The sequence below is a fragment of the Gigantopelta aegis genome, chromosome 11 (assembly GCF_016097555.1).
Source record: "Gigantopelta aegis isolate Gae_Host chromosome 11, Gae_host_genome, whole genome shotgun sequence".
NCBI lineage: Eukaryota > Metazoa > Mollusca > Gastropoda > Neomphalida > Peltospiridae > Gigantopelta > Gigantopelta aegis.
This window is the reverse complement of record NC_054709.1, coordinates 26,860,485-26,876,101: the sequence shown is the minus strand read 5'-3', so window position 1 is coordinate 26,876,101 and position 15,617 is coordinate 26,860,485. Positions and strand designations below refer to the sequence as shown.

The window sequence follows — 15,617 nt, the reverse complement described above, 5'->3', positions numbered from 1 at the left end:
GGCTATCTCAATGTTCTGCAGACAAAACGAAATTAACCCCAAAATAAAACAAACAAACAAATAAAACACAAAAACCTGAATACAATTAATCTACAAATAAAACACAAAAACCTGAATACAATTAATCTACAAATAAAACAAAACAATGGAAAAAAACCCCTAACAAAATTGAAAAACACAATCCAAACGATGAAGTAATTATTTATATATTAAACTGAGAACAAGTTCCTTTACATATACGTGCATGTATTTACGTATTGGACGAAACCTCACCCCTAAAAAAACCCACCCAGAAAACCACACAAAAAACAACAAGAACCCCCCCCCCCCCCCCAAACACACACACATTCGATGTATTGATTGCGCGCAATGTCATCGTGGAACATGTTTCGTTCAAACCACTACACATTTTATTACATTATTTATACCTCAGTTCAATATGCAATAATTTAAATCAATAGAACAAATTATATCTGATATTTAGCAATTTACACACACACACACACACACACACACACACACACACACACACACACACACACCCCCCCCCCAAAAAAAAAAAAAACAACACAAAAAAAAACAACCCAACAATTATTCTTAAATAATCTTTAATTAATTTCTTGTGTGAGTATTGCTATATTTATTTTGCATTATAAATAATAAATAGTTCAGATCAAATAAATGAAACATACAAGTTGCCACATGATAGCTGACGGCTTAAGACTGGCGTTCAAGACTAAATTGGGGGTAATTACAATAAAATTATAATAGCGACACAGTAAGTATTTGTCAGTACAGTTCCGGTGAGGAATGGTAAAAGTATATAATGATTATAGGAATTATTACAGTAAACGTTTATTAGCCGATAATCAATCAATGACTCCGTAGTCAGTCATCACATTGATCACTATTGATCGATTGATCACTATTATAATCGACCATAAGCGTACGAGATAGGGGGCAGCATCCCCCCCCCCCCCCCCCCCCCCCCATAGTGCAGAAGCAAAATCTCAAATTCGGACAAACATTATAGAAGTATTGGGGCAAAATGTGCTAGTCTGAGACCTTTTTTACCATGTATTTCCATCATTCTACTCGCAAAATTAGTTGTAATCCAAGTAAAAATGCGTTATGGATAAATGTTCGGGCAAAAACCAGCCTGCCCTCCTACAAAGATGGGAGCCCATAGGCAATGTAGTACGTATGTAATCGATAACGAAGTATACAATGACAAGTGTTAATATACGTTTCCGCTTTTATCTCAGTATACTTTGAGCACAGTCTGCAGGTGTTCCATTTTGACCATGATGATATTTATAAACTTTCAGACAAAGTCACAACCACAACAACAACAACACAAACCTCTACAACGTCTACAACCACGACATCACCAACACCTAGAACTGCATCGAGTTCCACCACTTGGAATATTTCTGAAATGACGTCTACAAGTGATTCAACAATGACACCAAAAGTCACCAAGAGCAGACGAACGAACACCTTCCAGCCGAATGACAATTCTTCAGCTGATGATTCCGGTATGTGATAATTTTATAGAGACTCTTAGAAAGAAATAGTCTCACCTTTTGCGAACAACTGGGTATTACTTGTTTATTTATATCAAAGACATTAGATATGTCTATCGGAAAATTACAAAGCCATAATTCGTCGCGTGAGAGCTAAAAGGTCGTAAGTGGCAGATACGACCTAAAACGTCTTTTTGCATATTTGGAATCGCCATCCCCGATTACATATTGTCACAAAAAATTGTAGCTGTGTCCCTAATAGCATCGCTTATACTGAAGGATTTAAATGGTCGTAAGTGAATCACAGATACCAATTTGCACGAAAATAGACGTAACTGACACGTACGACTTTCCTACGATTTACTTGCTGTCCATTGTGTGAACACGACTGGTCGTATGTGGTAGATACACCCATTTTAAATACAGTTCGTTATATAACTATGTCTGACATAGGTCGTATGTGCCAAATACGATCCATATACATTCATTGTTATCGGTTTGTGATAGAAATTACAAATGCGAAGTACAATAGAGCGTACATTATGTCAATATTTTTATGTGCTTGAATCCTAAAAATAATATAACTTTTGTCGTTGTGAGAGCCCGGTCTAATATGGGAAAAAAAATTGATACTGCATTCAACGAACCATTTGGCAACAGACAAGAATCGTGTCTGTATATATAAATAGGAATTGCAGTAACATTAATGTTGGTATGGTTTGCAATTTTGTATGCACCATAATTATAATAATAAACATGTTTTGGTGAATTGTCTTGAAAAACAAATATCTATTTTGAAGTTTTTTTAATCGAAGCAAAGTTTCAAACATAATTTGTATCCGTAGAAACAATTTGAATTCATAATAATGTTGTATGTGGCATATACGACCAAAGTGCAAGCATAATTACACTGATTTTGGATGTATTTAATTGTATGTTACGGTGATCAAGTTCCGTCTGTCAGCTGCCTTTGAAGATCTATAGGATTGCCCTAATGTAGGCATTATGGATTAACAATATTGCACATACAAACGCAATTGTAAGCTATCCAGGACAAAGTCCAGTAACAGAAGATAGTGTAATCAGACGTAAAGTGTAAAGGCGAATAAAGTGAATGTGGCCTCAACATAAACGACAGCAAGATCTATGAATTTTTATTGACTTTACAATTAACGAATATTTGCAACAGAATGTTGAACGCGAACATGACACAACACAGCACGCACAGCAGAACATGAACATGACATAGCTCACACAACAGGACATGAACATGATATAGCTCACACAACAGGACCTGAACATGATATAGCTCACACAACAGGACATGAACATGGCATAGCTCACATAACAGGACCTGAACATGACATAGTTCACACAACAGGACATGAACATGACATAGCTCACACAACAGGACCTGAACATGATATATAACATACACAACAGAACTTGGCACATCAATGACAAGAAGACCTGAACATAACAGCAACAAGCTAAACATGAGAAAATAATCACCATAGAAAATGAACGAGACATAGCACTGGCGAAAGTTTATTTGTTTGTTCTGTTTAATGACATCACTAGAGCACATTGATTAATTAATCATCGGCTATTAGATGTCAAACATTTGGTAATTGTGACTCGTAGTCATCAGAGGAAACCCACTACATTTTTCCTGATGCAGAATGGTATCTTTTATATGCACTTCCCCACAGACAGGACAGCGCATACCACGGCCCTTATCCAATCACTTGCGACAGAACCTGAACATGACATAGAACTCACAAGAAAACCTGCATATGACGTGGCACACACAAAAGAACCTGAACGTGGCATAGTACACTCAACAGAACCTGAAGAACATGACAGAACACACATATAACATACCATGATCATGACGTAGCACTCACAACAGACCCAGAAAATAATTTAGCACATGCAACAGAAACCGGAGGATTGATCACTTAACACTCAATCAAACACTGCACATAACATAGTCTGGATATATCACTGAACACACATCATACATAACCTGGAGAGATCTCTGAACACAGTAGAACCTGGAGAGACCACTGGACACACAACAGAACCTGGAGGGATCACTGAACACACAATAGAACTTGGAGAGATCACCTGACACACAACGGTATCTGGATAGATCACTGAACACACAATATAACCTGGAGAGACCACTGGACACATAACAGAACCCGGAGAGATCACCAAATATACAACAAAACCAGGAGTGTGCACTGAACTCACAATAGAACCCGGAGAGTACACCCAACACACAACATAACCAGGAAAGATTACTGGACACACAACAGAACCTGGAGAGATCACTGAACACACAACAGAACCTGGAGAGATCACTGGACACACAACAGAACCTGGAGAGATCACTGAACACACAATAGAACTTGGAGAGATCACTGGACACACAACGGAACCTGGAGAGATCACCGAACACGCAATATAACCTGGAGAGCTCACTGGACACACAACAGAACCCGGAGAGATCAACAAATACACAACAAAACCAGGAATGTGCACTGAACACACAACAGAACCCGGAGAGTACACCCAACGCACAGCAGAAGCTGTAGGGGTTACTGCTCACTCAATATAACATGGGGAGGATACTGCATACTCAACAGGTGGACATGGTATAGTGTTCACTACTTCTGGATTTTATATTCAGTACACACCCTCATTGGAAATGTAAACCCTATATCCTTTGAATGAGCTTCACTTGAACCCGGTGTATCCCAAGCCAATAGGCTGCTAAACATAGTTTCTTCACTAAGGATACCAGCTTCAGTTTGCTTAACTATTCCGGTTTGTCTGTTGCACTAACTGATAAACCAGGTATTCTTGAAACTAGTGAAGTACACCCTGAGGTAGCAGAACCAGGAACTATCTGCAAAAGGACTCGCATGGCTCAAAGAACACGGAAAGAACACTGCACACAACATAACATCAGCTTTTCTGATGACTCATCAGGAACGAACACTTGCCTAGAAAAAGAGGTTTTGTATGGACAAGTTGTCTGATTCTGATGCACCACCATCAAACAACCAACATGGAGCACTACCATCACAGTGTTTCTGCCAAATAGAAATTATTGGGTGTGGCTCTATGGAATTGAATGCAACCACAGTCAACAGGGGTATGGTGGGTCCTCCCTTAGAAAGAAAATGGTTTACGTTTAGGGTTAGGATTAAGAAAATCATACAGTAATGATAAGAGTAATTAATTTTGTCAAAAAGTTCAATTCTGCAAAAATATTTGGGTATGGCACCATACCTTTTTACCCTCTGGCAAAAACCCTGCACCAGACTTAGACAAAATCAGGGGTGGGTCAAAGAAAACAAAGATTTCACGAGACAGAGTAGTTTGATTTTATTTATCGTATTATTATTAACAAAAGTAAAATTAAAAAAATTTCATTTAATATTTTGTTTAAGCGGTGATTTTATTAATACGTACTTCTACTTGTATTCCTTTTTTAATGTTTGCTTCTAAATATGTTCTATTTACAAGCTTTCTCTTTTTAAAAATAAATATGTGATTTGCAAATTGAAATGTTTTACAAGTGATTGTTCTTTCAAAATAAATATTCAAATTCACTTGATTACTGTCGGTCGTAAGTGACGCATTTAATCCAATAATGAGTCAATAATTGTCGTAACTACAACTATTTAAGCAAATAACTAAAACACCTAATATGCTATAAATACCGCAAATGTACAAAGAAATCGTAAATGTGTTCAGCTTTCATTGTCATTAAAAGAAATTCGACATCTTAACTACTGATCAAGAAAAACAGTTTTCCTTCATTATCTCGGCTTTTTAAAAATGAATTTTTATGCACTTACGTCCTTCTGGCTCTCACGCGACGAATTATATAATCAATTATTTGAATACAATACCTTAGTAGCATTACACAGACGCTGATAAATGCGTAGTTTTGGTTTCATAAACTGGTCTGGGAATGACAGTGTTCTTTGTGGCGGAGCAAGAGGGATGTATTGTTCAGTAAACAATCTCCTCGGGACTGGCTGTCCTCTTGTGGACGAGACACTAGATAGAGGTTCATGGTGCTAGCCACTATTTTGCTAAATGCCCATTCGACTCTGCATTGTGCAGAGATACGGTTTTGTCGTTAAATAAATAGTAAATAGTAACGCCGAATATTGAGTGCAACCAAGGCATTCATGCACTGTATCAGCTGGTTAACTGTGTAACTGTAGTTAGTCCCAGATAATTGAAATTCAATTCCACGTTATATCTTTGCATATTATACCTAGCATAACTACTCCATTTAAATTTGGTTTCAAATATCAATATTCTCTTATGTTCCAATCAATATACATACATTAAAAACGATAGATAACGGGACAGACACCGACAAAAATAGGTAGGCACAGCATCCATGCAGACAGACAGACAGAGAGACAGAGAGACATACATACACATTATTAGATATAATATACAGACATACAAACATAGTATAGATAGAGCGAGCCATAAAGACAGAAAGGCAGACGGATAGAAAAATAGAGATGGATTCATGGATGGATAGATGAATGGATAGATGATAAGATCTTAAATTTCACTATGTGTTTTCGACAGAACAGAAACAAAACCTTTTTAATACACAGGCCGTGTTTCAACGGCATATGTAGGAAATGTGAAATGTATATTCGTTGAGACTACAAATATAGACAACACTACAAAATATTAAGCTTTTGAAGCTTTAAAAATTACATTTCAAAGCAGAAAATTCACACCCCATTGTCAACTGACACACCAGGTGTTGCGAAGAGTAAGTCAAAAGGACTGTAAGAAATTATGCCAATCAGATATGTTGTCTAATAAATATTTCGTGTTGTTTTTTTCAGTTGAAATTGGAGTTTCAATCGGAATCATAGCAGTAATAGTTTTAATCGCTGTTGTAGCTGTTGTTTGGATTAAACGGTATGTGTTCGCTACAGATGTTAATCGCCATGCAAGATGGAAATTATTACAATGGGGTGGAGACAATTTTGCAATGTTAGGGGTAAAATGTTCAATTAATATAAAACAATTTATGAAAAAAGGAAATTAAAACTATAATCAAGATCAATGAAGCGATCTTAACACTAAGATCACTGTAAGTGTATAACTACTGTGGGCACTTAATACGATCTTAGTGCTAAGATCGCTTCGTGCAACGGGGCCCTGGTCTATCAGAAAGTTAGCAGTGTTAGGTAGAATAGTCATTTTTAAATCCCTAGTCAACCCTAAAATAATTCACTTACTAATTTCACTGGCGAACCCACTTGAGCAAATAATTATAACCAATAAATAAACTTGCTTTTAATTTTATCTGGCAAAATAAACTAGACAAATTAAAACGAGAAATTCTAACCCAAAGCTATCCCAGTCGCAGTGTTAAAATGCTAAATATGTTGTGTGGTTGTTTTATGATAGCGTTAAAATCTACATAGTTAAGCAGATTATTTTCAACAAATTTAAAATGGGAAGTATTTTTTTTTTTTTAAGTTGCTTCAAAATTTGTTAATATAAAAACTCATTACGTGTGGAGAAAAATAAAACAACAGTTTCTGGAAAGATGTTTTACATGGTTTGTGATTAATTCAGCAAAACCAATCGGATAATTAGAATCAGTATTTGAAACAAGGAGTAAAATAATTGTTGATGTAAAAACCGTTACGTTAATAAATGATTATGAACACTATATGAAAAAATGCATTCAAAATCTAATGGATGAATAGGGTAAGTTTTTAACCCATGACACATTTAGAAACAAATTCAACATACAATTGAATTTCTTAGAATTTACTTCCATTTCTCACTGCGGGGGGGGGGGGGGGGGGGGGGGGGGGGGGGGGGGGGGGGGGGGGGGGGGGGGGGGGGGGGGGGGGGGGGGGGGGGGGGGGGGGGGGGGGGGGGGGGGGGGGGGGGGGGGGGGGGGGGGGGGGGGGGGGGGGGGGGGGCGGATCAGCTGTTTTCGGATCAGCGGTTTTCCTCTCATGGAACATTGCGTTTCCTCGCATTTTAATCGTCCTTTCCTCCAAAATGTGTCAGATGGCACAGATTTTAACCTAGGATTTCAAGAATTTCCGGGACTCCTCTAGATTTCCTCTTTTTTTACAGTTCACCAATTCCCACCCCTACACTGTTAACGTCATATATCATAGGATTTTTAAATATCCATGTATACTGTTGTGATATGCCATAAGTATCGTATATATATATCTATGGGGTGTATACTAACAAATTAAATCCCATAGACGACAATAGTAACATGTGTGGCTAAATCTCCTACCTGCAGCGTATCCATCGACATAAACGTCACGAATATAAATACTATATATGTGTATATATATATATATATATATATATATATATATATATATATATATATATATATATACATATATATATAATACTATATATGTGTGTGTATATATATCTATAAATAAATATATATATATAGAATATGAATATCTAAAATAAATCATGAGTATAGAGTTCTCCATATCTCTCTCTCTCTCTCTCTCTCTCTCTCTCTCTCTCTCTCTCTCTCTCTCTCTCTCTCTCTTTCTCATATATGTGTGTGTGTGTGTGTGTGTGTGTGTGTGTGTCAAACTTTAATATGAATGTCTTTTGTTTTTCAGAAGGAAGGCATTGTGTTTCAAAGACAAGAAACTCCTTGGTTCCGGTGTTCGCATAAAATCTGACACAACGTCACCGCGAATCTCAAACCAAAACGACAACCCCATCTATTGTGTTGCTTCGTCACCATTATCAGAATACGAGTTTGAGGAGGCATGTAAAACTGAAAAAGCAGCAAAGGTCAAGAACGAGTCAGCTGGCCACGTGATCTATGAAATTGAGAATGACGTCAATTATGAAGTATTGCAGACGGATGAAATAGCTGCTGCTTCAGAGCCTAAAGATGAAATATATGAAATGGCAAATGATGATGGCATTCCTCAGGACAGGAGAGCTGACGATAAAGGATCCACGGATCGGATCACAGAAGGCAGATACAAGGGCTTATCAACCATACCTCAACGTACGATTAGCGCCAGCAGTGGTTCCGTGTACGATCATTTAGAAGATGACCTCAAATCTGACAATCGTATTCACGATGCCCCTGGAGATCACAAGACTTCAACAGCCAATAAAGACATTTATAACCATATAGATTCTAAAGGCAGCGGTGGCGACACTTATGATACAGCAGACACCGTTGCAACGTCAAACATTGTTGGTGATGAGTATAGTCATGTAGGGAAGACCTTCGATGTCCCTGCTGGTCACATGACTTCAGCAGCTTCTGCAGACGTTTATAACCACATAGATTCGAAAGGCAGTGGCGCCGATACTTATGATTCAACAGACAGTATTGTGACGTCACACTTTTCTGATGACGATTACAACCATATAGAGAAAGCACCTGATGACACGTATTACAATGTTGGTGATGTCAAGGACGTTGGGGATGACGTAGAAGATCGCGAAGGCGAAAGCGAATATGCTAACTACAGGTTTCCCCATAAGTGACATAACATGCGTGACTGAAACTAGTCAATTTGATGGCTATGGGGCTGGACGGTGCCCACTGGTAAAGCGCTCGCTTGATGCGTGGTCGGTCTGTGATCGATCCTCGTCAGTGGACCCACTGGGCTATTTCTCGTTCCAGCCAGTGCACCACGACTGGTGTAACAAAGGTCGTGGTATGTACTATTCTGTCTGTGGGATGGTGCATATAAAATATCCCTTGCTGCTAATCGAAAAGCGTAGCCCATGAAGTGGCGACAGCGGGTTTCCTCTATATATGAGTGGTCCTTAACCATATGTCTGACGCCATAAATCCGTAAATAAAATGTGTTGAATGCGTCGTTAAATAAAACATTTCCTTCCTTCCTTTCCTTCAATGGCTTGTTCCATTTCGCTTCAAAAGACACTCGAGTATGATGTTCTGTGTGGTAAACATTGACGTGGTTGTGTTAACTGCCGGTACATTCTTATCTCACAAGGTGGCCAGATGCTCCACTTACGCTACTACACTTCGAATCCATTTGAAACAGTGCTATTGTTTAAATTAAAATAAGAATAATAAAATGATGAAAAATACATCTGTGATATGTTGGTTTGTGCCAATTGCAAGATTGTCTGCTTGTTAATTGTACAAGGTTTTTTCCTTTCCATTTCAAACCAATTCTCAGCCCGTTCTGTGACATTAAAGTGTCAGTGAGCGAGAGACTGAATGTGCGACCTGATTGAGAGACTGCGTTACGAGTGAATGTGTGACCGACCGATTGAGTGAATAACTGAGTGAATGAGTGTGCGACCGATTGAGAGACTGAGTGAGTTAGCGAGTGAATGTGTAACCGACCGATTGAGTGAGTAACTGAGTGAATGAGTGTGCGACAGATTGAGAGACTACGGGTCTGTTAATATACTTTTAGAGTGTTTTCATATTGTCTATTAAAGCATTAATGTTTAATGTCATTGGTGGTTTTGTATGTCATTGCACCTACAATTTGACTGGTACCAGTCCAGCCGATGATTAATAAATAAATATGCTCTAGTGATATCGTTAAACAACAACAACAACAAACAAAAACGCGCGCGCAAACACACACACACACACACACACACATATATTATACATACATACATACATACATACATGCCTCAATAGCTCAAAACGTATTGTGGCAAGTCTGCAAATTTGCGGGCGATTCGGTGCCATAGGTTCGAGTCCCAGCAACGGCACAGGACAATTTGTGAGGCTAGAAAGGATTTAATTATCCCCTGCGCCAGTGCATTAACACCTATGTATGTAACAGTCAACCTGGACATACATACAATATATAGATATTCACACATCAATACATACATACAATACATATACATACACATACACATACACATACACATACACAATATTATACATATACATATATTACATACACACAGGCATATATATAGATATAGATATTATATATATATATAGATATATATATATATATATATATATATATATATATAGATAGATAGATAGATAGATAGATAGATAGATAGATAGATAGATAGATAGATATAGATATAGATATATATATATACAATTTAATAACTGGTCCATCCAGTTCCAGCCTAATTGTATTGACGTCTATGACCACCATCCATTGATTGAAACTGTTGCGCGACATCTCTAAATAGCATTTTAGTTACGACTTCATGTTGAATGACAAAGCAGAAACCTAATAATCGCAACAGACCCAGTTTTCCGGACTGTCTGTTGATTGCCAGCGTTATCTTAAGGTATGGAGTGTCGGACCGACAGATACATAGATTTAAGATACGTTTTGTAAGTAACTAGGTTGGTTTAAGCGGACGATATCTAGACCGAAAGTGTGTTTTTGTTTTCTATTATTATCTAATGGTAAATTCCTAGTGACTAATTCACGCCATGGTATACCGACCTAAACGTTATGCCATTGGAGCACGCACCTCACCACCGAAATTCCCCGTTAAGGAGCTGTAGATCAGGTCAGGTCATAGGGTTTCAGATGCACATTTAGAGCAAACTGTTGTTCCAGGACAGGAAAGGGATTGCGGTGGGGTTGAGAAGGTACCGCACTGGCAGGTACAAGCGAGCACCAGTAGCCCGACCGGAGTCGGTAGCGGGCGGGGGATAGTTTTGGTGCTATGGCATTTTGAATATCCTGTAATTAAAATCAAAGAGAACGGTTGCGCAGTTTCTATGAAGGAATTGGGCGCATTTTTTGACGGTTCGCCGAAATATAAAGGGGAGTTACGTATAGTTTTGAACTTAGTATGCCAAGAGTAGCTCGTTATGGGAACCTAGCCTATCAATGGCTGTAATTGGGTGTCTCCCTAGGTTGCCCCGGAAATGGCCCTTAAAAGGGCCTGATTTGTTCAGATCATGGCAGGACAACCCATGGGAGACTCGTTTGCAATTATGTTAAGTAGACAAATACAGTTTATTTATTCATTTTAGTGGGTGGGTGGGGGAGGGGGGGGGGGAGGTTGGCTATTTCAGTAGTCTAATGGTAAAGCGCTCGTTTAATGCGCGGTCGGTTTAAGGATCGATCCATGTCGGTGGGCGCATTGGGCTGGTGTATTTACGGTTATGGCCCGGGAAATAGATAAACTTGTATAAATGATCCTAAAATGCATTCTACGTAGTAGGATAACTTGGTGTTTACCAATTACGAATATCTACTTCCCGGCACTAGTTAACTGCCCCATTACATGTTTGTCAATGTGTGCATTCAAAAGGTAACGACGTGCTGATACTGTATCACAGGACAGATATTAGTACTACGTAGTCCTTAATCCTTAATCATATGTTCGACGCCATATAACCGTAATTAAAATGTTCTGAGCGCGTAGTTAAATAAAACATTTCCTCTTTCCTTATTGAATACCGTATTCTCCCTTGTTAAACGTTGTAGGTTGCATAGTACCAAAGAAGAAAGTTCCGTGTCAAAGTTCGAGGTGCACCGTGAAATATTTACGGGGTAAAAGCAGCTGTGGATGTGATTGTTAGTAATATGTGACATTGATTATTTGTGCAAATACTATTACCCATTGACAATAAATAAATACACTTTCATTTGTTATACAGTTGTTATGCAGTATGTACCAGAGGTTGAAACTAATGCGGGGTCCCCCCAAAAATAGAACTGCAATTTTCAGCAAACATGACGGTTGCTATTAGAAGCATTAATTTAATCTCTTAAGTGGTATGTCACACAGACACACACACACACACACACACACACACACACACACACACACACACACACACACACACACACACACACACACCATTTTTTGCAGGTAGATTAGATGTGAGGTGCCACACTTTTTATTGCTGTACTTCCTGGGTGTGTTGATGCGCTGCTTATATCAGTTTTGTTAGTAAACGTTAACATTATCAGCAGTAGGAATTGATTTAGTCTATTATAACCTGTACGCTACCCGGCGAAACATCCTTCATCCTGTTTGTACTATCAGCAACTGACGATATAGTCAAAGTGACTAAACCCCATGATGTCACACCGTTTACATAGGCCTGCGTCGGAAGATGGCAGCAGTTAGGAGTTGGGGTGGGTGGGGGCACCTGCTAAATGCGAGTTTATATTGTGCATATTGTGGCTCCCCAGTTTCAGAGTTGGGAGGGGGAGGGGGCGGCAGTGCCCATTTGACATCCAATATACGATGATTAAAGGGACATTTCTGAATTTGCTGCATTGTAAGATGTTTCCGAAAAATTTAATATTTCTACGATTAAACTTAAATATTAAATATATTTTCTTGTTTAGAATATCAGTGTCTGTATATTCAATGTTTTTCTGGTCGTATTAATATTTGTAATAAACCCAAACTGGATTTTGTCTTCAAATCATTTCGTACGTACGAAAAAATATATTTTAGGAAATAAAATTAAATTTAACCTAGTACAAATAGTAGAACGATCAGAAACATATTTAATATACATCCACTAATGTTTATGCAGAAAAATATATTTGATATGTTGTGACGGTACATGCTCTTAATTTCTTTTCGCCTGTGGCGATATTAATTGTTTTAGAAGGCCGTATGCAGTTCCAAATGCACTTAGCCCAGATGGGCAATTTGTTACGTAATACCTTTGCGCGACGGTCGTCTAATACACACCCAGCGCAGGTGTGGAGGCCATGTGGCTATTAGTTACGTAATATCTCCGGTAGTGCTGTTTATAGCCAGGCGATTGCTCGCGGAATGGCGACAGCCAGTCTGACGATCAGAGAAAAATATGCCGGCGTGGTGGTTGTGGAAAATCCACATGATACGTGAGGTACCGCCTTGTACCCCCAGGCGATATTCGCTGTCTCTGAGAGTTTTGAATAAATAGCTAGGGTTTTAGAGATATCGAGGAGAAACATTTGGAAGTATCCAGGGGCACGGACGTCGTCCACTGAACGATCTATATTCGTTCAGACGGGACTTTGGTAAATATATATATTCTGCTCTGTGTATAACCTTGATGTGATTGATGTGACTTTAAATATTTTAATACTGTATTATACCAATATTATTTAGACGGTGCTGCCGGTCATCTGACGCAGTAATCTGTAGGCTCACTGTCCTAAATAATTATAAAAAAGCTTAACCAGTCATCCTAGAGGACCTAGGTAAACTGTAGGTTATTGTCTCAATTGTGATAGGTACCAGTATTAATTCTGTATTACAAGGTTATTGAATGAGTAGTTAGGGTTAATTAAAAATTAACCAGTTAGGAATAGTGTTGTAATTCCTTTATTAATTAAGTTCCCCTGGAAGCGTTTCTCCATTATCGCACGTGTGTGTGTTAGCGTTTCTCAATTATCACACGTGTGGGTGTTGTGTCACGGTGAAGTGATTAGCATATTGTGTAAACTAGACACCTAGAGATTAACTAATTAAGTGATCAGTTCTGGGTTGTTATTATTGTTGTTATTAATTAACTACTGCGGCAGTACATTTGTCAGCGTAGGTTAATACAGATTCCAAAGTGTATTGTGTTTTTGTTGTGTTTTCTAGTGAACTAAACGTGCTATAATAATATATACTTTATATAAGATCTTATCTCTGATCATACCTAGACGAGCCACACAGCGGGTATAACCGCCCGTTACAGAGAGATCTAATAGATATACAGTTAGGAGAGATATTTGGACAATCGTGTTTTATTCAGTTACGGGTATTATAGAATCCCCGTGACATATGTAATTACAATCGTTAAAAAGTCTTTGTTAGTCGAAAACATCTTAAAAAAGTGCAGCAAACTCAGGAATGTCCCTTTAATAATTCAATGTGCTCTTGTGGTGTCTTTAAACAAAACAAACTTCTTCTTCTTATTATTTTTAATATAAACTGTCGTACAAAATCATCGCACCTCAGACGAGCTCAGTACCACTAGGGTGGGGTGGGGTGGGGTGGGGGGGGTGGGGTGGGGTGTTGTGGGATGGGGGATTGGAAAGTATAAAGCGCTTGCTTGATCCGTGAGGTGGGATATTTCTCGTTTCAGCCAGTGCTCGACAAAAGTATGGTGTAATATAGACCATGGTATTGCTATCCTGTCTGTGAGATCGTGCATGTAAAAGATCCCTTGATACTGATGGAAAAATGTAGCAGGTTTCCTCTTTAAGAGTATCAGAAGTACCAAATGTCATCAAATCCAACAGCCTATGATTAATGTGGTCTAGAGGCGTTGTTAAACAAAGCAAACTTTAACTTTAGTACCGCTGAGACACGAGGGTAACACACACACACACACACACACACACACACACAGAGAGAGAGAGAGAGAGAGAGAGAGAGAGAGAGAGAGAGAGAGAGAGAGAGAGAGAGAGAGAGAGAGAGAGAGAGAGAGGGGAGGGAGGAGATAGAAAAAAGACAGACACACACACACACACACACACAGACTAACACACACAAAATGTAAGAAAGAGAGAGATGCAGACACACAGACAGAGGGAAAGAGACGGAGGGAGAGAGAGAAAGAGCGACATAGAGGGAGAGGGATAAACACAGAGGGGGAGCGACAGAGTGAGGGAGAGACACAGGGAGACAGAGGGAGAGACACAGATAGACTTAAGGAGAGAGAGAGACTGAGAGAGAGAGAGAGAGAGAGAGAGAGAGAGAGAGAGAGAGAGAGAGAGAGAGAGAGAGAGAGAGAGAGAGAGAGAGAGAGAGAGAGAGAGAGAGAGAGAGAGAGAGAGAGAAACAAAGAGAGATTCCAAGACAGAGATACTAAGACAGACACACAGAGAGAGAAACAGAGAGACAGACAGAGAGTGTGTCCCATTAGAAGCTGTGTATCCTGGCGTTTAACAACCGATTGCTATAAATGAGATCCCCGACTGATTTAAATGCCTTTCTCTGTTTGTTGTTGAAAGCATAGCCTAAAGCGCCAGGCCGTACTTATGTCTATATAACCTAGGAGCGACTATTTACTTCCTTGTTCGTGTATTGTTAGGGAAGATCTATTTCATTGAGTCATTTGCAACAGAGGTGTCA

At 38.9% G+C, this 15,617-nt stretch overlaps 1 protein-coding gene across 2 annotated transcripts in view; it reads left to right on the top strand.

The window, feature by feature from the left end:
• Positions 1-9,262, top strand: part of LOC121385364 — a 30,447-nt gene extending 21,185 nt beyond the window's left edge. For both annotated transcript variants that reach the window (XM_041516022.1, XM_041516023.1), the window contains 3 exons: positions 1,329-1,538; positions 6,428-6,503; positions 8,210-9,262. In XM_041516022.1, the coding sequence (XP_041371956.1) occupies positions 1,329-1,538; positions 6,428-6,503; positions 8,210-9,101 (1,178 nt within the window). In that variant the 3' untranslated portion in view covers positions 9,102-9,262. The remainder of the gene's footprint in view (positions 1-1,328; positions 1,539-6,427; positions 6,504-8,209) is intronic.
• Positions 9,263-15,617: the final 6,355 nt, after the last annotated feature.